The following is a 22,000-nucleotide window of genomic DNA, read 5'->3' as shown; positions in this document are numbered from 1 at the left end:
TTCTGTCTTACGTCACAGTTCAGGTCAGAAGTTTAAAGAAAGCAATCTTAAATAAATAAATCCCAAAAATATCAGTTTGTGTAAACTTTGGGCCAGAACGTTGCGTTTAATAAACCGTCATGCATGTGTTTGAGAGATGTTACCTTTGATTTAGCTGAGTCACTGTTGGTTGAGTCTGTGGAAGAAGAAATGAAGATGTCAGAAGTTAAAACGTGAACAAGTCAAAGCGGCCATGGTGGAGGACACAGAGGTCGTTTCAGCAGCACAAAGCTGCAACACAAAACATGAGTCATCCTTTATTTTTAAATACTGCTCTTCAAATGAGTCAGATTTTATCATAGTATTTCAAAAATAATCTTGGTAAGAAGTTTTCCTTCCACTCCGAGGGACTTTTACAAGTTTCCATTTCCATTTCCAGCAGAAATTTCCTCAAGAAAGCTTTAAAAGACGACAATAAAATCTGACTCATTGGAAGCAAAATCTAAAGAAATAAGGAAAGACTTGCAACTTTGTGCACAGATCAAAATAAATAAAAGTTCATGTGGAGTTGTGAACTTCCACTGTGTCCTCTCATCATGTCAGAACCAAGAGCAAACACACCGGTTTACAGACTCAAGCATTTGGAGGGAAAGACAATGATTTGATGGGAAGCAGCAGCTGGAGTTGGGAGGAGAGAGAGCATTAGGAACCACAGCAAACACTGATGGCACCAATCATCGACAGGGAAGGAAGCGGGGAAACGCATTTCCTCACAAACACAGACACACAAGGCTTCAGAAGGAATGAGCAGATTTTTCCAGATAGTAAAAAGTACAACCAGATGATTTTTGTTGAATGAAGAATATTATGATAGGACCACTAAAAAATAATAATAATTTTGACTTTTCTCCTCAGAATTCTGACGTTAATCTTCTGGTCTCAAAAAATGAAATTATTGGTCTAGCCTGGCATATATGTCATGACATGGGAAATTATAGTAGCAAATAAAATTTCAAATATATTCTTATTATAGTTTGGCTACGAAAGGATGATAGACTTGATGCAGTTTGAGGCCACCGCCCCTAGGTGGCAGAGTTACCTGCACACAACGGCATGAACGTTTCCAACAAAATGATCTCACACTCATCAGCAAAGACCTGATTCAGACCTGATTTGATTTTATATTGGCAGAAAATTAAGTAATGCACATAACGAAAAACTTTTGTGCTTTTATAGCTTAAATCAAAATGATAATTAGGATGTAAATACTTCAGACTAAGTTTCAAATCTCTGGAGTGTGAAGGGTCTGCATGTTACATTTTTCAGTGTTTTGACTACCTGCTTTCTGAAATGTTTTGTTTTATCACCAGTTTCCTGATGGTGTGCATTAAGTTCATATGGCTTAATATAACCTACTAGGTTCCAATGGAAAAAACCCAAAATAACAGCAGATTACTTCTAACTTGCACGTTTGTGAGACAAAAATGAAAACCAAGATGTTAAAAATAAATCCAGAATCAAGAAAACTCCGTTTTCTTTTTAATTTAATTTTATATTTGCAATGTCCAGTGGAGTCCCTGGTATTTCTAGGGTTTGGGGACCAGAACCACAGAATAGATGCAATCAAACCAAAAGAGTTACTATATTTTATAAATTAAAATGTTGACATTTATTAAGCAATACTTACAATATATCATATAACTACTGTCATACACCACTTTTAAAAGCCATTATATAAATGCATGATAATTATTTTATCATAATAAGAATTTTGATTTATCGTTGTCATGATAAATTCCAGTTAATGATGCTTGAAAAAACCCCAAAGGTGTTAGGACTGTTCAAATTGTTAGTTTTTCTATTTTGTCCATTTACTTGTTCAATTAGAGTAAGTAAATATTGAAAATATGATTAAATCCACTTACTGTTGCAGATTAGTGATGCAAATCACACTTCTTTATGTGATTAATGTCCTAAAGAAACATATTAAAAATTGATTTTGTCCTTCAAAAGCAATATTTGTATGTCATATGCATACAGTTCAAAAAGAAGATATAAATAGTTGTTATGGTCGCTTTTATTGTTATCAAATAGTGCCACAAAATATTGTGCTCACCCCTTGTTCGCACTACCAAAAAGGAGCCATTTATTTGTCAAATAAAACAATTGCTGTTAGCCCTGCGGCTCTTTTTCAGGTGCAAGCAGGAAGGTTTGGATCACAGTCGCCATTCGGGAGCTTCACACAATTTCCTGGAAGTGAATTACGACTCAAACTTTGATATGGCACATGGGAAACAGCAAAACCTAGAGTCCCATAAGAGTCTCTAGTGAGGTTAGAGGAACCTGATGATTGGGGCCACATTGATTTGAAAAAAAAAAAAAAAAAGCCTGGAGGATGAGTGGAGCGCTGTGCTCTGCAGTCAGAGTGAGCTGCCCCTCAGAAGCTTTAAGTTTCCATTATAAATGCGCACAAAATTTTGTCAATATTTCCCTAATGTCGGAAAACACAATTTTCTAATTAAATAAACACAATTAAGATAACATGTGAATAAGTCATTTAAAAACATGCTACACCACCAATCTCCTACCTCTTCTTCATTGGTTGAGCTAGTGGCAACATTTAGTTGTTGATTATGTTACTTGTGGGATGAGAAAAAAAAGTGTTTCTATTGCAGTTTTGCAAAATAAACCAATTTCAATACGTCCAAATCCTCATCCTAGGATCAAAATTGATCGAAAACAAAGTTTTTTTTATTGTCATGTTTCTATTAAAGCTGCAGTATACCACTTCATGTTGTGACAGCGTAATACGAGTCACATAATTTGTGAAAAGATGGAGCTCCTCTGCCTTCTCCCTGAGCTACTATTGCTGATCCGGTCAAAAATAACCAATCAGAACCAGGAGGAGGTTCTTAGCGCTGTCAATCATTTCATGTACTCACTGCTAAATGTGCTAATGGTGGAAAAACACCTGATAGTTACAGGAAAACAGTTTATCTGCCATCATGCTAACAAGTCTTAGCATTCAGTACAGGCTGTGCTATCAGGAGGATGATTGACAGCGCTAAGACCCGCCTCCTGGATCTGATTGGTTGTTTCTAGTTAGCACTGGGAGAACACAGAGGAGCTGGATTTTTTCACAGGTAATCTGTCTCATACCATTCTGTCACCACATGGTGACAATTTCAACAAATATGTTAAAAGATTTTTTTTTAAATTAAAGTTACATACTGCAGTTTTAAGCAAATTTATTTTCAAAATAGCCAATGGAAATGCAGCTGGTTGCAAGTGAACACTCTGAGTCAGAAACAGCAGCAGCTTTAGCAGGCATCAAGTCACTCATTAGTCAAACTGGAACGACACTGAAGTGGCAGGGTTTTTATTTTAAAGAGACCTCAATCTGACAGTGACAGGGGGGACGCCAACTTCCAGGGGAAATGGAGACCATGGAGACACAAGTCGTCACCACCAATAACACACTCGCTCAACACACACACACACACACACACACACACACACACACACACACACACACACACACACACACACTGCCAGGGGAGTTCCCGTCCTACCGCAGTGGCTGCTCCACAGGCTCAGCTAAGAGAAGGAAATGCAGAAACGCACAGAGAGAAAGTGATAGATGAGCAACATGGAAGGAAAAAAAAGAGATCAGCAAAAAGGAGAGAAGTGTAGGCATGCTGTCAAACACAGAGACACTTTGATCTAAGGATTCGGTTCTCATGCTGCGTTCCAGTTCTGGTTGGAAAGTTGGACATTCCAGTTTCAATTATTTTTTATAGTCTCTTTTCGTAATGTAACAAAAAGGGGAAGGAAAAGCAGCATTAGATTCAAACGATTCTCACCTGAAGCCTCGCCGAGCAGAGCGGTCCTGCCGATGTTGGACAGAAGGTGGTCGATGTTGGGGGCGGGTTGGACGTCCTCTGTGTCCACTGGTGTCTGGGGAGACATGAAGAAGGATATTAACTTTACAAGGTAGAAATCTAGAGTAAAAACACAACTCTCTATTCATAAAGTAGGATTTTCTTTAAGTCAATAAAACTCAGGATCTGAGACTCCAAAGCCAGGGGGTGAAGTGTGCTCGTCAATAATTTACTAGAGACTTTTAGTCATCATTTATAGCAACTGCTGCACTTGGAATATGCTACATTTGGAATTAAAATAAATGTTTCTGTGAGGACCCCACTAAGGGACAAGGGTGTAAAGAAAATGGATGGATGGATGGATGGATGGATGGATGGATGGATGATGGATGGATGGATGGATGGATGGATGGATGGATGGATGGATGGATGGACGGTTTCTGTGAGGATAAAAACAAACTGCAAGGAGGAGCTTTATTGCTGAATGTTTTATTAGACGTGCAACACATTTTTTATAATGATGCCGTCCGGATTCATTTCCTTGTCTGATATATGAATTTTGTATGCTCCTTGAAGAACATCTGAATATTAGCATCAGGTTGATGCTCACCAGATGCTAATAGAGGGTGGATTTATAATCTACCCAGGATTGCATGGAGTCATGGAGACTTTTGTTTACAACATAAAATCTTCCAGATTGTCCCAGTATACACTACATTTTACTTTTTAAAGTACTGATTCTAACACAGTTCTTTACCTGGACTGCTGACTGTGTATCTCTGTTTTTTTATCTTCTTTTAGCTTGTAAAGATTGGGCTCATGCAGTAGGTTAAGCTTTAACAGAAGCCCAGTTTTGTTGTCCCAAACTGTGTATCCACAAATGTAATTTGCCTAAATGAATGTCACATAGTGGGACTTATCCACAGTCCCAGCTTAAAATAAAAAAGTGGTGTTTAACAGTTTAGTTTCTCTTTTATTGTTTATATTTAGATGATGCAATTCTCCTTTTAATCAGTTACAGAAAAGGTGTCACTGCTCTGATAATCAACACAACCTCATCTAATCTCAAGTTAATTTAGAAATTACAGATAAAAACAATCAGACTAAACTGATATACCGCTGAACTTGTCCTCCCCGTGTAATTATTTACTGCACAGGTGGTAAAATCTACATGAACCTTTGTGCTTATGACTGCTCTAAAAGTTGGAGTCGGGTGTCTTCTAACCTGGAGCTTAGGAGATTTTTGGTGAAGTAAAACTGAAGTAAAGCAAAAATGTTGACCTAAACTAACATGAGAGCTTTAACCAGAGGAGCCAAGAGGCTTGTGGTAACTCTGGAGGAATTGCAGAGATCCACCACTCATGTGGGAGAATCTGTTGAATGCAGAGATGATGGAAAACTAGATTTTTGCTGGAGAAAAAAAAAAAAAAAATAGGCGGCAAAAGACTTAAGACAGAGACGCAGATTCACCTTCCAGCAGAGCAACGATTGTAAAGACTCAGCAAAGGCAGCGTCTGAACTTGTTTCCTCTGAACCAATCTTGGTTCAGAGGAAACAAGTTCAGACTTAAATCTAGTTGCAAAATGGTGGCAAAACTTGAAAATTGCTGCAGATTTTTAAGAAGAATGAGCAGCAACTAGTAGAAGTAGATGTTAGAGACATGAGAGATCTGCAGCTGTAATGGAAAAAAGAGGAGATTCACAGAGGGAGAAAAATGTGAACATTTAGTTTTGAAAAAAAAAGCAATTTTTTCCTCCACTTTACAGGAATGTACTACTTTGTGTTGATCTATAACATAAAATTCAAATGAAATCTATTAAAGTGTGTCGTTCTAACATGACAATGTGGAAATGTTAAAAGGTTTCAATACATTTGTAAGGAACTCCAGTCTTTGTTTTGACTATTTTAATATAAGTACTTTTAATGTTTTATATTTGTATTTTTATTGGTAATTAACCAGTTTTGTTTCCCTACCACTTTAATACCAATGTTACCCCTTGCAGATCAACAAAAGCTCTGAAACTTATAAATTAAACAAGACCTAAATGGAAATTGCATTTATTATAGGAAAACTGAACATTTAGGGAAGGCATTTTACATTTAATAAACATTGTAGCCTTTTGCACACAGCACTCTGTAGATATGAATGCCACAACTGGAAAACCTACCTTCTCATCCTTGTCGAGCTCGTCTGTGAAAAACCAGATGCACTAAAACAGCAACAGAGAAAAAAACGTTCAGTATTACAAACGTACAAGCCTTAAAGGTGTAGTAGTTTTATAAAAATATATGCTTTTTACATATTTGTTAAAATTATCATTATGTTGTGACTGTATAAAGTAAGACAGATAATTTGTGAAAAAGAAATCCTCCAATCAGAGCCAGGAGGCGGGTCTTAGCGCTGTCAATCACCGTCTTCCTTTCTCTTTTCTAAGCTACAGCTGGTTCACCACATCATACCCTTCCAGCAATGCTAAGGCTAGTTAGCATGGCCACAGATGACGGCAGATAAATTGATTTTCTGTAACGATGAGTTGTTTTTCCTCCATCAGTACATTAAGCGCCTCATACAGGAGGTTGATTGACATCTCTAGGATCTTATTGGTCGCTGAAACCAATGCATTTTTGCAAACCACAACAAAAACAATGGACGGAGGTGGAGGAGCTCAATTTTTTCCACAGATTTTCTCTCTTATTACATGGTCACAACTTGATGACATGGAAAAAACATATTTTCTAAAAGTTACATAGTGCAGTTTTAACTTGTGTGTGTTTCTCTCACATGTTGGACGAGCGTCTCAACGATCTTGTAGCGGTCGGGCATGTGGGTGACCATGTCTTTCATGTTGTCCTCAGAGGTTCGAACCAACGTAGGCCCAAACACCAGAGCCAAGTTACGAGGCTCCATCTGAACGCACCAGGAGGCGGGAAAAAAGAAAAACAACAACATTTGAGCACAAAGGCCTCTGAAATGGCGCGTGTGATGATTTCAAAACGGCTTTCGACACACCTTGTTTTTGTCGGAGTGGTCTGCAACCGTCTTCAAGTGGCTAATCAGGAATTTCAGAGTGTGATAATAATGATCTGGAAGATCTCGGATCTGCAACAAAACAACAAACACGGGAACCCGTTGAACCAGCCAGGTCGGTAAACTTCCCTGAAATTCCTGGGAGATTAAAAGCGAAGACGAACCAGTTTCTTCATGGTCTTCAGTCGCTCCGATGGGTTTTCCATCCGATTGGCATCAATGAAGTCGTTGTACTTGTCTGTTTAGACGTTGGACAGATTAAAGCAAGTGAGTTGGATGATCTGATAACATTTGCAAGAATGGCATCCATGCAGGCTTGTTGGAACATGTGTGGACTCACCGTTGGTAAAGAGAGGCTCTGGAAGCTTCCTGAAGAAGGACTTGAGTAAACTACTAACAACGTTGAGGTCCTGCCACTTCTAAAGACAACAACACACAACAAACATCAAAGTATTTCATCTTCTGACCCTGAGATTCAAGTTTCTCGTTCATTCAGGATTTCTGCACATTTTACTTGGATAAATTTAAAACTGAACAGACTCCAGGTTTTCCACATTTTTTTCCAAATGTAAAATACTAAAGTTTACTTGACATTTATCACAGATATTTCTATAGTTAGAAGACTTTAAATATGGAACCTGGAAAAAACAGAAACTGGAGGGAGGAAGAGCAAAGGGAAATAAGGAAAAACAAGAAAAGAAGGGGAAAAGTAAAGCTACAGGGGAGGAAGCAAGGAAGGTTATAAGGAAGAAATGGAGGAAGGAAATCACAAGGATGCAAAATAAGGAGGGAAAGAAAGAATGAAAAAAGCAAACTAGAAAGAAAAGACAACACAGAAAGAAAGAAAAAGGAAAGAAACAAGGAAAGAGAAAAAAAATTCGATAAAGGAAAGAAGGAAGGACACAATGAAGAAATGGAGGAAGGAATTCACAAAGACAAAAGAAGGACAGAAAGAAAAAATAAAGAAAAAAGGTCAATATATAGGAAGAAAGAAAGAATAAAAAAGAAAAGAAACAAGGAAAGGAGAAAAATATATAAAAAGGGAAAAAAGAAAGAAAGGAAGGAGACAGAATAAGCAAAGGAAGAACAAAACAAAGAAACTGAAGGAGGAAATGAGGGACACAATGAAGGAAAGGCAGAAAGGATACAACAAATGAATTAATAAGGAAAATAAAATGCAAGGATGAAGGGAGGTAGGACACAAGAAATAAAGGACGGGCAGATTAAAGAACGAAAGAAAAGAGGTGAGGCACAAGGATAGAAGTACAGAAGGAGGAAAGGGAAAGAGGGAAGGAAGGACACAACGTCTAGACAACAGGATACATAATTAAGTCTGAAAATATCTTCTCCATATTTTTTACATATTTCTACAGACCTGGAAAATACAATGAATTTTCCAGCTTCTCCATGTTGAAGCTTAATCCTCTGTCTGCATCTGTTTCCTCACCTCTTCTGCAGGGTTGATGTCCACGCCCTTATTGAGCTGTTCCTGAAGCAGCGAGACTATGGCGTTGTTCCCGGGAACCCGGTAGATCCCGGTGTATTCCAGGCCCATCTCCTCCACCAAACCACAGCAGAACTCAATGATCATCGGGACAAACTGAGAGGGAAGGCGCAAAACAAACAGAATGCAGTCTGAGGTACGAAAAGGGAAAAATAAACTGCATTTAGACACAGAATGCGTTACGAGCGGCTCACCTTGTTGTTGATGCCAGGCTGACATTCCTCCAGTCTCACACCAAACGCTTTGGGTCCGGCTTTCTTTGACTTCTTCATGATGTTGATTCCCCAGGGAGACTTCGGAGGGCTGCTCTCGTCTGGACACATTGTTTTAAGATTAACCGATTAGAAGCTCATAAAGTATGGTGCAAAGTTTTTAAAACAAACCAAATTTCTTGACATTTTTCATCTAAGAAGCCAGACTTTCTTGCTATCTTTTAAAGAAGTCTTGATCAATAGTTTTTCTGACTTTTTGAATTTTTTTCATCGATTTCAGTCAACTTTAGGTTCAATTGATTTAATTTTTGCTTGGCAAACTCGTGTGAAACGTCCCCTGGAGTAAAGTGATAAACGTGTGTTTGGTCTCATACAGACAATCCAAAATGTTTATTAGGAGCAGAGCCAGATTAGCAGAGAGACAGATAGAATGGAAACAAATTAACATTATAATATTACTGGAGATTTACTAATTAAATTTGCTTGCATTTGATGCATTCAGTGTTTTTCTTGCAGCAGAAATTTCATGTTATAGTGTTGAACATAGGGCTTTAATCACTGCATTTTCAATGAAAATGTTTACTTTTATTTTTGGAACGTGAACCCAGCTTTGCTATTGGAAGATATAATGTGTAATTCAAAAAAAAAAAAAAAAAAAAGGCGGAGATGTTGCACTGCAAGAATTTTTTAGCCTAGTTTCTTGTGCAAATATCTTAGTACACTTGAAATAAGACAAAACTAACTTACAAACAACCTTTTAACAAGAAGTAGGAACTTGCTTTAAGTAAATAATTCCTGAAAATTGATTTGAAAAAGAACTAGCAAAACAATACCTTTTTCCCATGTTATATATGAAATAATCTGCCAGTGGAGCTAATAATGTTTCATGAATATTAAAGACTTATTGACTGAAAACTGGCCAGTAGCTATAATGAAAATGAGGAAGTAAGCTGAGGAAAATTCAGCACTGAAGAATAAAATCTTCTCGAATCCATTGGATGTAGCTGCAGGGCCACTTCCTGTTTCTGCCAGACTGACCTTTGCCGTCCTGTTTTGGGGAGCGCGGCGCTCCGGCTGTGTTTTCCGTCTTATTGAGCAGGAACGGAGGCATCATGCGGTGCATCCGGGGAGACGAATCTGGCTTACTTGATGTTGGACTTAAAAGGGAGACAGAGACACAAAACACAAACTTATGAAGATGTATATCTGGTGATAGTCACCACATTTATGACATTCTGAACAAAACCAAAAGGATGTGACTCTTTGAACATGATGAAACTTGAGTTTTTTGTGGCGATATGTCCTTTTAAATCATGATTTTTCACTGCAGTTTCTGTTTTACTTCATAGTGAAACTTGACTAACCAATGACTAATCACTGATTATGTCAGACACTAGAGATTTCAAAATAAATTAATGAGATAAATGCAGCAGCACGGCATTTTATTAAAAGTTTTGTGCTTTTCTGCAGTGACAACTATTTAGAAAGATCTTTCCTCTGAAACTTTCTAAAAATCTGCTAAATGTTTTGAAAAGCAATGCAAATTTTAACAACACACCCAAAGCTGTTTATTCCAGCCAAGCATTTTCACAAGTACTCCAATTTGGCAACACTGTCTGTCTCTCAGCTTCAACTCCAGAGCAGAAACTGTTCTCAGATGACTCACCTTTGTTTTCTGTAATCATTGAGCTTCTTATTGATGAGAGCCTGTCTGGAGGATCCGAGCTCCTGCAGAAAACAAACATGAGCGGGCGATATTTCCCATAAGTCAGAACAAATAAAGCACAGAGCAGATGTAAATCTGACAGCGGCATGCCCTCTGACCTCGCTGTCCATCTTGTTGCTCTCTCTGATGACCTTTATCCACTCCAGCATGTCCTCCCTGTCCTCCGCCTGCAGCAGGTACTCGCAGAAGTCCTGGGTGGTCAGCCGCAGGGCGTGCTTGCGCTTGGTCTCGCTGTACGCGATGTCCACCAGGCAGCCCCGGATGCTGATTGGCTGCTCGTCCTCGGCCCCGCCTTCGATCGAGGCGCCGCGGAGCACCGCCTCCCGCTTGTCTTTGTAGAGAAACAGCGACTGGGACTGAAGGACAGAGTACACCCTCTTCCACGGCCGAATCCCGCTGCCGACTTTCTGCGATTCGGAGAGGATGTGACATGAGTGATTCCTGCGACGGCCTTCCCAAAAATAATCCCAACTCTGCTGCCCACCTTTCCCTTCTCGGTGAGGATTTGCTTGAATTGCAGCCATCCTTCCCGCCGTATGTTGCTGTAATTGATGTTTCCCAGTTCGGAGGTGGAGTGGCGCTTGGAGCGAACCTCATCCGCTGTCGCAAGGATGTCCAGAGACTGAAACGCAGACAGAACATCAAGATTTTATTCTCATTTTATGGTGTGTTGAAACGTATCTAGCAACTTGATAAAATGGGTTTTTGTAATCCTCAGAAACTTCTGTCCTGAAGCTCTTTATTGTATGTATTTTGTTTTTATCAGTTTCATTTTTTTTTTTGTATTTGGGAAATTTTCTCTATTTTTCTTTTTCTTTTTTAAGAATAAGTGGAATCCTAAGCAGGTTATTTGATTTTTAAAATATCAAAATATAGAAAGTTGATATTAATAATATGAAAGTAATGCAAGTATTTTGCTATAATAAAGACATAATAAAAGAAGAAAAACAAGTAAAAAAAAAATCCTGACAGTTACATTGATAACAAACAAACAAAACAATGAGAAAAATGTCAATAATTTCAGTTTTTTAAACACAAATTATCTTTTAAAAGTCTGATTAATTGTAAGAACAATGGATAGATTTAAGAATTATCAGAATAGTTAATAGCATCTGCTTTTTTTTTTAAAGAGTGATTTTAACACAAATGGAAAAATAAAAATGAGCAGATGCCAATCACATCGATCTCTTGCAATTACAAAATAATAAATGTAAATATAGAGAACTCACCCCATCTCCAAAGAAACTCTTCACTCTTTTTGGAAGCCTTCTGTAAAGCCAATAAAAAAACAACAAAGACAAGGTTAAATAAAAAAAATAATAATAAAATCATTTGTATGAAGTTGTCCTTATTCTTCCCACCTCCCTATACTTACGAGGCCCGTTCCTCCCTGAACGTGTTGAGTCCTTCATCGCATGACTTGGATCGCTCCGTTGTGATGGCTAGAACATAGGAGGAACGGCGACTGGATTTAATACTGCCTGCTCGGCGCAAGGGTGAATCAGTGGAGAGATGGAGATGAAGAAAGGAGAAATAAAAAGACAGAGAGAAAGAGAGACAGAATGTTGATGTAATGCCAATCACCCGAAAAAAAAAAGACGGCGCTGGATTAGGAGACGGGGGACGGTGATGTGGGAGGTTGAGGGTTTGAAAACGGGGAGTTACGTGGAGGAGATCGGCTGGGGACGTGAACTAGAACAGTGGGTTAGATTTAAGGCTTTCACTGGACTTCTTCTGCACCACTGGCATGCACTGTCAACACAAACCGGCATACATTTGTGAAATTCAGCTAAAGAACAGCACCATGCAACCTGGGTTGATCTAGATCGGACATGTAGGTTTGTCTGGCAGCATGCAGAGCTGGAATACTACCGTCAAAACACAAATTACACATGCAAAGATTTTCTAGCACTGCTAAAAACTTCATCTTGTCAAAGGCTTTTTATCTTTTCTTAAGCTCTGAACATGAGATTCAAAACTATTTCTAATAAAACTTTTAACCTGTGAATTTAGCTATTAATTCATTATTTATTGATAATCTCTTGAAACAAACAGTGGAGAAAATAGTACAACTAACAATCCTGACAATAAGAATATTTTTTGGAGGTTTTAAACATCGTTAATCGGAATTTATCGTGATAACGATAAATAGAAATTCTTATCATGACAAGAAATTTATCACGATAAACGATACAATTAAAGCCCACTGCTAATTATGAGGTAATTAATTGCCCTAACTGCCAAATATTCTTACTTTTTCTTATATTATAAAGTAAATAATCATCACTTTATGGACAGCTAATTAGTTACGTAGAGGTGGGTTATATGGAAAAGGTTTATCGTAATATTTTGTTGTTCTACAAATTTATTGGTATTTACTGACACTTTCATCGAATAAACAGTGGAGAAAATAGTAAAACTACCAATGCGGACATTTTTGAGGGGTTTAAATATCATTAATTGGAATTTATCGTCACAACAATAAATCAAAATTATTATCGTGAGAAGAAATTTATCATGATAAATTATGAGGTATTACAATATTAATTATGAGGTAATTAACTGCCAAGTATTCTTACTTTTTCTTAAATAATAAAGTAAATAATCCTCAAAAAAACTTGAAAAGAGAAATTAAAGCAGCGTAGAAAGCAATAGCAGACTAAAAACAAAACCCTATATCTGAACGTAAAATCTCACACATGCTTTGGAAATCCATCGCTGGAATCAGAAGCCACGACTAAAAATCTAATTTCCTGCTTCATGCTTTGGCGAAGACTAGAGCGACAAGGGGGACGAGGAGGAGTCCCACTCACTGCAGTCGTGTGAGAAGAGCCTATTGAAGGGGAAGGTGAAGGTGGGGGAGGCGGGGCTGGTGCCCACGGGGGGCGCTGAACTCATGCCGCTGGACACGACAGAGGAGGCCGGCACGTGGCGGGCACGCAAATCAGCGCCCGGGCTGGTTGGCTCGTCTGTGGGAGGCAGGGAGGGAAAGGAGGGAGGCAAAGATGGAGGTTTGAAAGAGAGGTTGGACAAGGATAAAGGGACAGGATTAGGTGTTAGAGAAAAGAGTCAAAGAGGAAAAAAACAGAAATGCAGGGGTTAGATTGGGAAAGGTGAGGATAGGTTTTAAGAGGACCACGAGAAGCCCAGTAAGTCAAGACACTGAACAAGAAAATAATTTTACAGTCTCAATTTCCACAGCAATAAGTGTGAAGGCAAAACCGTTTTGGACATCTTTACATCAGACTAGGACTGGGCAATAAATCAACAACAGCAGAAAATACGTCTGATAAAACATCCAATCATTTCACTGAACTCCAATCCAGAACCGCACGGCATTCTGGGGGATGTAGGCAGAGGAAAGACCTTTTTTTGCCGCTCAACCTCTCACGGTTAGCTAAGCAAGGCTGGTGGAATCTAACTAACTCACTCACTCACTCGCTCTTTGGTTACCTAGCAACTCACTCACTTGCTTTGGTTGCCAAGCAACAACTTGCTGAGTAACTTGTGCAGCAGCAGTTTAAGATTTTTGCCACTGTGCCTCATAACTGCTTAAAAACAAGCAAAAACAGCGAGGAGTGAAAGGAGAAAACAAGAACACCTCCAGAGGAAACTGTAGTGAATATACTTCAGATATTTAAAACAAAAGACTAATGAATAATTACCGATATGGACGTAATGTGTTTTTCAGCCATATCATGAAACCAGTAACTGAAGCCGTTTCCCAAGCTATAGAAAGACTTTCACAAAGTAAAACCTGCCTCAGCCTCTCCAGAGTGCCTAAACATACCTTTAACCTGAACACAGAGGGAAAACTCCCACACAGATGGAGTGAAATATGCAAATATCTAAGAGATAAAACAGTACCTGTGTCGTCTGCTGCCATAGGGAAAGCTACTCAGGAGCTAGCAGAGGCAGGTAGGTGAAAGGACCTAATGGCTGCAGGTTTCAGTTCTTTATAAAAGTCTACGGCATTGTGGGATATTACACCATACAGGCAAACGAGGTTAAAAGTCAAGGAAGAAATGCAGTTTTTGAGGGCGGATATATATAAATATTTTCTTTTCTCTGTCACCATATGAAGGAAGATTCTTTCCTCAGCAAAATAAGGTATAAATCATGTCGAATAGGTTCAAATATTTCAGAGTCTCCGCTCGCTTAGAGGGATATGAAACCTTCACACACACATGCACACACACATGCGTTTCCACTTCCTCAGAGGTAGAAAGGACGGATCCTAGCTTGACATTTGCATAAGATCAGCAGCGTTTTAAAGCTGTGCAGAGCGGAGACAGCAGAGGGCAGCACCACTACAAGCACACTATGCAGACATCTCACATGGATTCCTTTAGTATCACTCCAACTATTTAATTTCACAACTTGAAATAAAATAGTCGTAGCAGTAATTCTAATTACTTTCCTTTGTCTATAGCACATTCCTTCCTGAGCAGATTGAGAGTGCAGAATGAGACGGAAAACATTCCCAGTCTGGGACGAGGAATCTACCAAATCCAGAAATAGTCAGTCTGTGGGTTTAACAAAGCCGGTCATTAGAAAGCCGACCACAGAGAGACAGCGGCAGGCCGGCAGAGGGAAGCAAAATCCTGTCCCACAGCATGTTTTATCTCCACACTACATCCCACAACATGTGTGGGGGGCAACAACAGGCGATCAGGGGTGAAGGGAAAGGAAACGCTATGAGATGCAATGCGATTTAATAGGTTATATGTGTGCAATCACAACTTTTACCGTAATATACGGAATCCACAAGAGACAAGAGAGTGAGATCCTTCTTATTGAGGTTTTTAAAACAAAAATCTGGAAAAGGTTTAGGAAAAAACTGGAATATTTTGCTTGAAAATCCCAAAAATTAACAATACCCCCAAAAAAGTCTAAGATACAGTTTCCCACCAAACTGAATGACTTCAGGTAAGGATGAGTGAAAATTCTTAAAACTAAGTTATATATCACAGCGACATAATCACAACTAAACATTTTAGGAAAAAACTCAATTTAATCTGAGCACATTAAGTAGGAGGAGAAAAATAATCCACGATTAAATTAATTGTTATTACAAAATTACTGGCACCCAAACCAGATAATCTTTTATTATTTGATTAAAAAAGGTTTTGCATTGATTTGCCAGCATATTTTTGATCAGTAACCTCCTAAAAGAACCCATAATGACCCGTTTTCATGTCCTCGTATTTAGACTAACTCCATCAAGCCCACAGCATCACAAGTCCTCCACCGTACTGAATAGTAGCTTTGAGGTGCTTTCTAACATCTAACATTGTTTAAGAGTTTGTAAAGTTCAATCTTAGTCTCATTTGACAAAAAAGCACATGGTTCCTAATAGTCCTAATAAAGATGAACAAACTCCTCATAAAAGGCTTATAAAAATAGTTAGCACTTAGATATCATCTACTGGTTGTTGGAGACTTTTTGTTGGGTTTCTTTAACAAGCAGCTATTGTTCCCTTAAAAGAAGGAAACAGCTGGAATCCTTATCCAGCCTAGTAAACAGTAACCAGGTCTTTGTGTAACACCATATTTATTCCCCAAGGAAATTAAATTGACAGATTACTCACGAAAAATCCCCAGCATAAATTAAAATTGTCTTATTTTGAGGGTTTAATGTGGGCACCAATAGTTTCATGACAAGTATTTTTCTCAGTCATTGAAAGTAATCAAATTAATGTTTCTTTGGGGAGATTAAGCTGCTGGAAGACAAAATGGAGTCATTTTGAAAGGTTTTATGGTTGTGGAGGCGGCTGTAAGGAGTCCAGTCTACGGTCATATGGAAGGCGCCCCATAGGGCCGACCCTTCATATACCAGAGCAGCACAAAGGCAGCATTGAAAGCAGGATATAAGTGGAAGTGCCTCCCCAAGAAGAGTAACAAACACCACACAGTGAAGATTCAATTTGTCACAAAACATGTCTAAAATATTTAATCTAAGTTTCAGAATCTTGATAAAAAAAAAAAAATGTCACGAAAGCATATTTTCCCTCAGGCACAGCCCTGTCTTTGTGCTCACTATCTTTAAAACAACAAGAAACCCGGCAGTGTATGAAAAAGAAGCAAGATCCCAAACAGTCCCAGATCATATCAGCGTCCAGATCAGGAGATGAAGGCAGAAGGAGAGAAGAGAAAATGTCTCGTCTTTGGGGAGAAACTAGCCTAGTTTCAGTTTATGGCTATTAAACGAGTCCCGGCTTGCAGCTCTTGCTGCTCGGTTTCATTTAAATCAGGTGAAGCTCCGAGGCAAGAATGCAGTCACATGTTCAATGGATTCCCTCAAGATACTGACTCTCTAAGGCAGAGCGCAGCCTGGCACAAATATCTACCATCACAACACGTAGTCAGTCGATCTGAATCTGTTCTGCACCTGTTTGACTCATGCCCTGATGGAAGCGACAGAGGCAAGCCTCGTTTCTGCTACCGCAAATTAATTTGCGTTAAGAGTTAATGGCTGCTGTTCGTGCCAAGCGATAGACACCAACTCGAAGCCTGCAGGGCAGCTTTACTCTCACTCTTTACCAAAGAAAACACAAGCTTGGGCATGACAGCAGCCTAACCTGCAGCGTGCGTCCAGCCACAACCAAACAAGATCAAGGAAATCCAGGTCGATCCAATTTGGAAAACAGCAGGAATTTAAAAGATACAAAAACGAAGGATGCAAGCTATCAATTAATGAGTTAATCTAAAGTCAATTGATCTCATCAATCAAGTAATGATTAATTCATAAGTAGCCATTTTCCACCTATATCAATTTTTCATAATATGCTGAATTAAAACATTTTGTAACACCTGATACTGTCAAACTTAAGGATCTTAAGGATCACCAGCAGCGCCCTCTGCTGGATGGAGGCCAAACTATAACACTAAAAGAAGGTATAAGCGGACGTTTTTCGTTAATCGGATGGAACTAATTTTAATCTATTAAACCACTGATCGAAAGTTTGATTAATTATTGGCATCCGTAACCAAACACAAACTTACAAACACATACAGCATGGCAGCTTCTGAGCAAACACTGGGTTATGTGTCTAAAAAGAAAAAAGAGCAGAGATGAACTCACCTATGAATGGGATGGAGGCCAGGGAGTCGTCATCTAAAGAAAGGGGAGCAAGGTTGCCATTTGCTTTGCGAGGGGCCACATCTTCAGTAGAGCCAGAGTGAACATTTGTGTCTTTGGGATCTGGAGAAAACAATGAGGGTTCTAGTTCGTCCATAGTCATGCCGTAGTGAGGGTGTCTGTTGGCGTTTCTCCGCCCAGTAGGGGGTTTCTGCCTCAACACCACTTCCGGTGTTTGCTCCGCTATCTCCGCCTGCCCCTCCACTGCCCCTCGTTCCCTCTCGTGGTTTGTCGGCCTGTATGCCCTGTCCTGGGATTCTGGAGAGACCGAAACGAGGGGTGTAGAGGCAGAGGCAATGAGAGGTGCTGACGATCCCTCTGGGGGACCGCTTTTGGGGGCTGGGTTCCAGTTCAAATGGGGGCCAGAGTACGACGGGTCCCTGAAAGACTGAGCTTGCTGCAGGATGCGGCCTGTCTTGCGGTAAAAAGACGGGCTGTAGCTGCGATATCCCACCTGCTGCTCGTCCATGCTCTGCCCCGTAGGAAGCCGCCTGCTCTGGAGAACGGGCTGCTGAGGCTGGGAGTGGGTCTGGTTGTGGCTTTGGGGGTGGTGTTTAGACTGCGACGGTCGAGGCACTGAAGGAGCTTGCGCCACGACGGTGTGGCACCTTGGTCTTGGGTAGGCGTCAGTCCTGTGGGGTGGCTGTGAAGACTGTTGGGGCCACGGCTGCCTCTCAGACCGAGACGGAACCAGTCCAGCTGATGCTCGGTCCAACATCTCCAACGAGCGACCATGGCGATCGTACTGGGCCAGCAGGTTTTCAGAGCGTGTCCGGGTGTAGTCAGAGCGGCCCCTGTCGTGTCCTGCCTCCCAGTCTCCGGCGGACCAATAGGGCTCACCCTGAGGTCCTTGCCCTGACTGCTGCAGTAGGAAGAGGGTATCCTGCGAGGCGCTGTGTGGCCAGCCACCTGCCCTCTGCTGCTGCCTTCTGTGCTCGCTGAGCCGGTCTTGAGAGTAGCTGCGGTGGCGGGTTTGCATGCTGCGTCCCGAGCGCTCGGGTTGCTGGCTGTAGTACCAGTCGGAGAGAGCCTGCTGGCAGCGATCGCTGCGGCTGGTGCGGACTGGAGCCATTGGCGGACTGGTCCAGGCTGTGCTGGACTTGCGAGGCTGTGCTTGGGACCCGGCACTCTGGTGGTTGGGGTAGTGGACTTGCAGGGGGCTGGATAGAAGACCTCCAGATGAGGAGGACGAAGAGTAGGAGCGCCTCCTGGTCTGACCCTGAGGTTGCTGGCTGGTCATACCGTACTGGATCTCCTCTGTGCGGTGCGCTGGACTGCTGTGACCCACTCCACCTGGCTCACCTGCCCGGCCCTCCTGCCAGCTGGCTGGGCTGGCCACGCCGGATCTGTTATCTAAGGGTGACGAAGGGCTTGAAGACCCTGCCCAGCAACTCCAGTTATCCAGCTGGTTCTGGCCCATGGGGGAGCAAAGCGGGGCTCCAGGATGGGGGGCAGTCCTGGTGCGTGGGTAACAGAGGGGAGGCGGTGGCGGGAGGTTCTCGGCTCCCCCGGCAAAGGGTTCATTCCCGGTCAAGTAAGCATCTTGTGAGTATGCCTGGAGGAGAAAAAAAGCATGAGTGGATGAATAAGTGTTTCGGCTTGATGACTAAAACCATAAGCTCTGAGTCATCAGGCAAAAAAACTGCTCCAAATTTCAAATTTCAGACACTTTATGCTTGAAGACAGTAGACTGCTTCAACATACTCTTTATTTTGTTTAGAAGTTTTATCATCTCTCAAGACAAACACATATCCACTAAAGAAATGCACCCAATCCCCAGAGGAAAAGGAAGAAAACACACCACACAGCAGTTTGCTGCACTGACTCGTACATACAGCATTTTCTCTGAGCTTCAAGCTTAAAAGGCAACTCTTTAGTAATTTACGCAGAAATGTTTTCTACTCCCCAAAAACTTGATCACATTGTGCTCTTCAACATCATCCTAAAAATGATAAGATAGTTTAACAGAAAGTCAAAACCCAAACCGCAGACGGTGGGAAAAAAAAACAACACACCGACACTCCTTACAAGACACTCCTGCTGCTTAAAAAGGTGTCCGTCATATTTCACCAAATCCTTATTAATAAAATCCTTTTTGCTTCTTTTCCTTGACGGCTTCCTGTCTGATGATCGGCTTGTTTTCTCCTCACAGAAATCCGTCTAGATTCCCCCTCCTCACCGCTCTGATTCTCGGACTTACTCCACCCTGTGGGAGTGCGGAAGGAGGCGCAGCTCCAGTGATGTCATGACAGGAATGCAGGAGATACACCAGCGAGAGGAGGAATGTGAGGTCAGAGGAGTGGGTTTAAAATGTAAAAGAGAGGCTAAATGCTTTTTTAAAGTCAAGATCTCACTGTTGGCGCTATTCTCTGGGGAAGCATACGAAGTGTTTCTAAGAGACGTTGCTCAAATGTGGCTCGGTGTGTCGAAACGTTGCTGCAGGTCGGTGGGAGGGGCAACAGCCGATGCATGTCGGATCATGCAAACGAGAACGGAACAACCTGTGGAGCGACAAAAATGTGTTGCTGCATTTCTTGGGTGTGTGTAAATGAGCGCAAGGAGCGGTTTTGTTCTAGACCTCGACAGTTGATATACAGGCAGACTTTAATGGACGATGTAATTGGAAAACAGAGCAGAGCCTTGTGAGTCACTTGCCGCATTCTTCAGCAGTGAGCCGATGAACCGACTTTGAAGATAAGCACCCAAACAACGTTACAACACTGACCTAAAATAGGAAGCATGGAAGTGTATTAAGCTTCTTTCTGGCTTTGTGGTTAGAAAATCTTACAGCATTCAAAGAAGCGTAAAAGGCCTTCAAATTATTTCATCTATAAAGGAAGAAGAAAATGTGTATAAAGACATTAGGACAGTACTCCTACTGCCATTATTACTCTGAACAATATAAGCGCCACTCAGCCATAAAATGTCCCGGTATTTCAACAAGTTGATGTCCCATAACAAGGTAGATATTTGGTAGAGAAACCAAATATCAGCAGCACAGCATCACAGATCGTCCACCGTACTTTACAGTCAGCATGAGCTGCTTTCACTTCACAGTCTTCGGGTGTCACCACTCCTGATAGTCCAGTAGACTTGGTTCGATTGGCGAGCAAAATTGCAACATTTGTTACATTTTCACACTACACTGTGTCAAACGATTCAAACTAATTGAAAGACCTGTTCACCTCCTCGCCTGTGGTGGAGCTGCACTGAGAACCATCGAAGGAAACGACACAAAGACGACACGAGCGCAACCTCTTTCTTTGCAAAACATAAACAAAAATACGGCACTGTCAGATTTTAATGGTTGTAAGATTCATTAAACCCTCAACACTCATGTTTGTTTTGGTTGTATTTACCCAGAATGCAATGCACTATACACCACTTTGTGCTTTCAAAGCGATCTCAGGTCCATTTGGCATTCAAATACGCTTCCAAACCACACCGGAGTTCACTTCAACTCAACCAAGAGTTTTTTGGTTCACACCTCCCCAAACAAACTTAATATTTAAACAAACTTGAGTTGGATTAAACTGAACTAAACAGGACTGGTGAAAATGCACCGTTAGTCTCATATGAACAGAGAAATCCCAGTTGTGTTCAGCAAACCCTGCATGCATGGGAAACGGGAAATAATTAGAATTTCCCCTTGATTAGTTGTATCCATTATGTAAGAACTGCTCAGGATGCCAATCACAATGAAGGCAATCACTTTAAACACTGGATCTCTTCCCAAACTAAAAATCCATTTAAAGTAACTTGGAGTATGGTACAGCAAAAAAGACTTTCACAAATTTTCACCGGGAGTGGTGGTGCAAAAATCATACTTACCAGCTGAAGCACATCTTCATCTTTTGGCATAATGGAGAGCTCCAACACACTCTCGCTGTGAACGACAAAAACGGGGAAAATCAACGAAATATACTTTATATAGTTAAGATACAAGATCTTCACTTTATTTCACTGGGATACACAAGTTAAAATTTTGCTAATTGTGTGACTAAGCTGCCTTCCTCAAGTTGCTTTGGGTAGATTTTAGTGTGAAAAATAAACTGCTGAATGAGGGTCCAATTTTATAATTTGTTCTTAAGTTAAACAACACATCGTCTCTAACAAAACAATTTCTTAGATTAGCAATGCATCACATTTTTACATCATCTTTTTACAGCATCGTATTTATGCATCCAAAATGCATAAGTGACGAGAAGTGAGACATTTTTGTGATCTCAGGTGATCTTACCTGTTCTGGATGAGAGCGATCACCTGCGAGTAAGTCTTTCCAAGAACGCTCTCTCCGTTTACCTTCACCAAACGATCCCCTGCAGAAAAAGAAAACATGCCGTCGTGTCACAACCAGCAGGTTAGGCAGCAAGGTCCTAGTCCGTAAAACTTCAGAGCAGGTGGGAAAGACAGGAAAAACAGGCAACGCTGTGCAGGAACTAATTTCCCTGTGAGGTCGAGGCACGGATCAAAACAGGAAATGTGAAGGTGAAAGAAAAAATGTTGTATTTCTGTGTTTAACTTCAACAG

At 40.8% G+C, this 22,000-nt stretch overlaps 1 protein-coding gene and 1 long non-coding RNA gene across 11 annotated transcripts in view; one reads left to right on the top strand and one right to left on the bottom strand.

Annotated features, from left to right (window-relative positions):
* arhgap23a (Rho GTPase activating protein 23a) overlaps positions 1-22,000 on the bottom strand; it is an 89,898-nt gene that overhangs the window by 2,306 nt on the left and 65,592 nt on the right. For 3 of the 10 annotated variants that reach the window (XM_015041924.1, XM_015041921.1, XM_015041914.1), the window contains exons 5-23: positions 21,711-21,789; positions 21,302-21,356; positions 17,414-19,025; positions 13,144-13,299; positions 11,706-11,811; positions 11,560-11,608; positions 10,815-10,952; positions 10,429-10,737; positions 10,271-10,332; positions 9,643-9,761; positions 8,587-8,705; positions 8,336-8,488; positions 7,229-7,307; positions 7,053-7,126; positions 6,871-6,960; positions 6,643-6,768; positions 6,029-6,070; positions 3,843-3,936; positions 144-175 (exon numbers count right to left, since the gene is read on the bottom strand). In XM_015041924.1, coding sequence (XP_014897410.1) covers positions 144-175; positions 3,843-3,936; positions 6,029-6,070; positions 6,643-6,768; positions 6,871-6,960; positions 7,053-7,126; positions 7,229-7,307; positions 8,336-8,488; positions 8,587-8,705; positions 9,643-9,761; positions 10,271-10,332; positions 10,429-10,737; positions 10,815-10,952; positions 11,560-11,608; positions 11,706-11,811; positions 13,144-13,299; positions 17,414-19,025; positions 21,302-21,356; positions 21,711-21,789 — 3,494 coding nt within the window. The remainder of the gene's footprint in view (positions 1-143; positions 176-3,842; positions 3,937-6,028; positions 6,071-6,642; positions 6,769-6,870; positions 6,961-7,052; positions 7,127-7,228; positions 7,308-8,335; positions 8,489-8,586; positions 8,706-9,642; positions 9,762-10,270; positions 10,333-10,428; positions 10,738-10,814; positions 10,953-11,559; positions 11,609-11,705; positions 11,812-13,143; positions 13,300-17,413; positions 19,026-21,301; positions 21,357-21,710; positions 21,790-22,000) is intronic. The other 7 variants (XM_015041916.1, XM_015041915.1, XM_015041917.1 and 4 more) reach the window with 7 other exon arrangements.
* Positions 144-21,881, top strand: LOC106953291 (uncharacterized). The gene is made up of 3 exons (XR_001426174.1): positions 144-810; positions 21,683-21,690; positions 21,868-21,881. It is a non-coding gene; the product is annotated as an uncharacterized LOC106953291 (long non-coding RNA).

The sequence above is a fragment of the Poecilia latipinna genome, unplaced genomic scaffold (assembly GCF_001443285.1).
Source record: "Poecilia latipinna isolate Pla-1442-1.1 unplaced genomic scaffold, P_latipinna-1.0 Scaffold573, whole genome shotgun sequence".
NCBI classification, from domain to species: Eukaryota; Metazoa; Chordata; class Actinopteri; order Cyprinodontiformes; family Poeciliidae; genus Poecilia; species Poecilia latipinna.
Note: the sequence above shows the minus strand (reverse complement) of the source record. Positions and strands in the feature narration are given on the sequence as shown.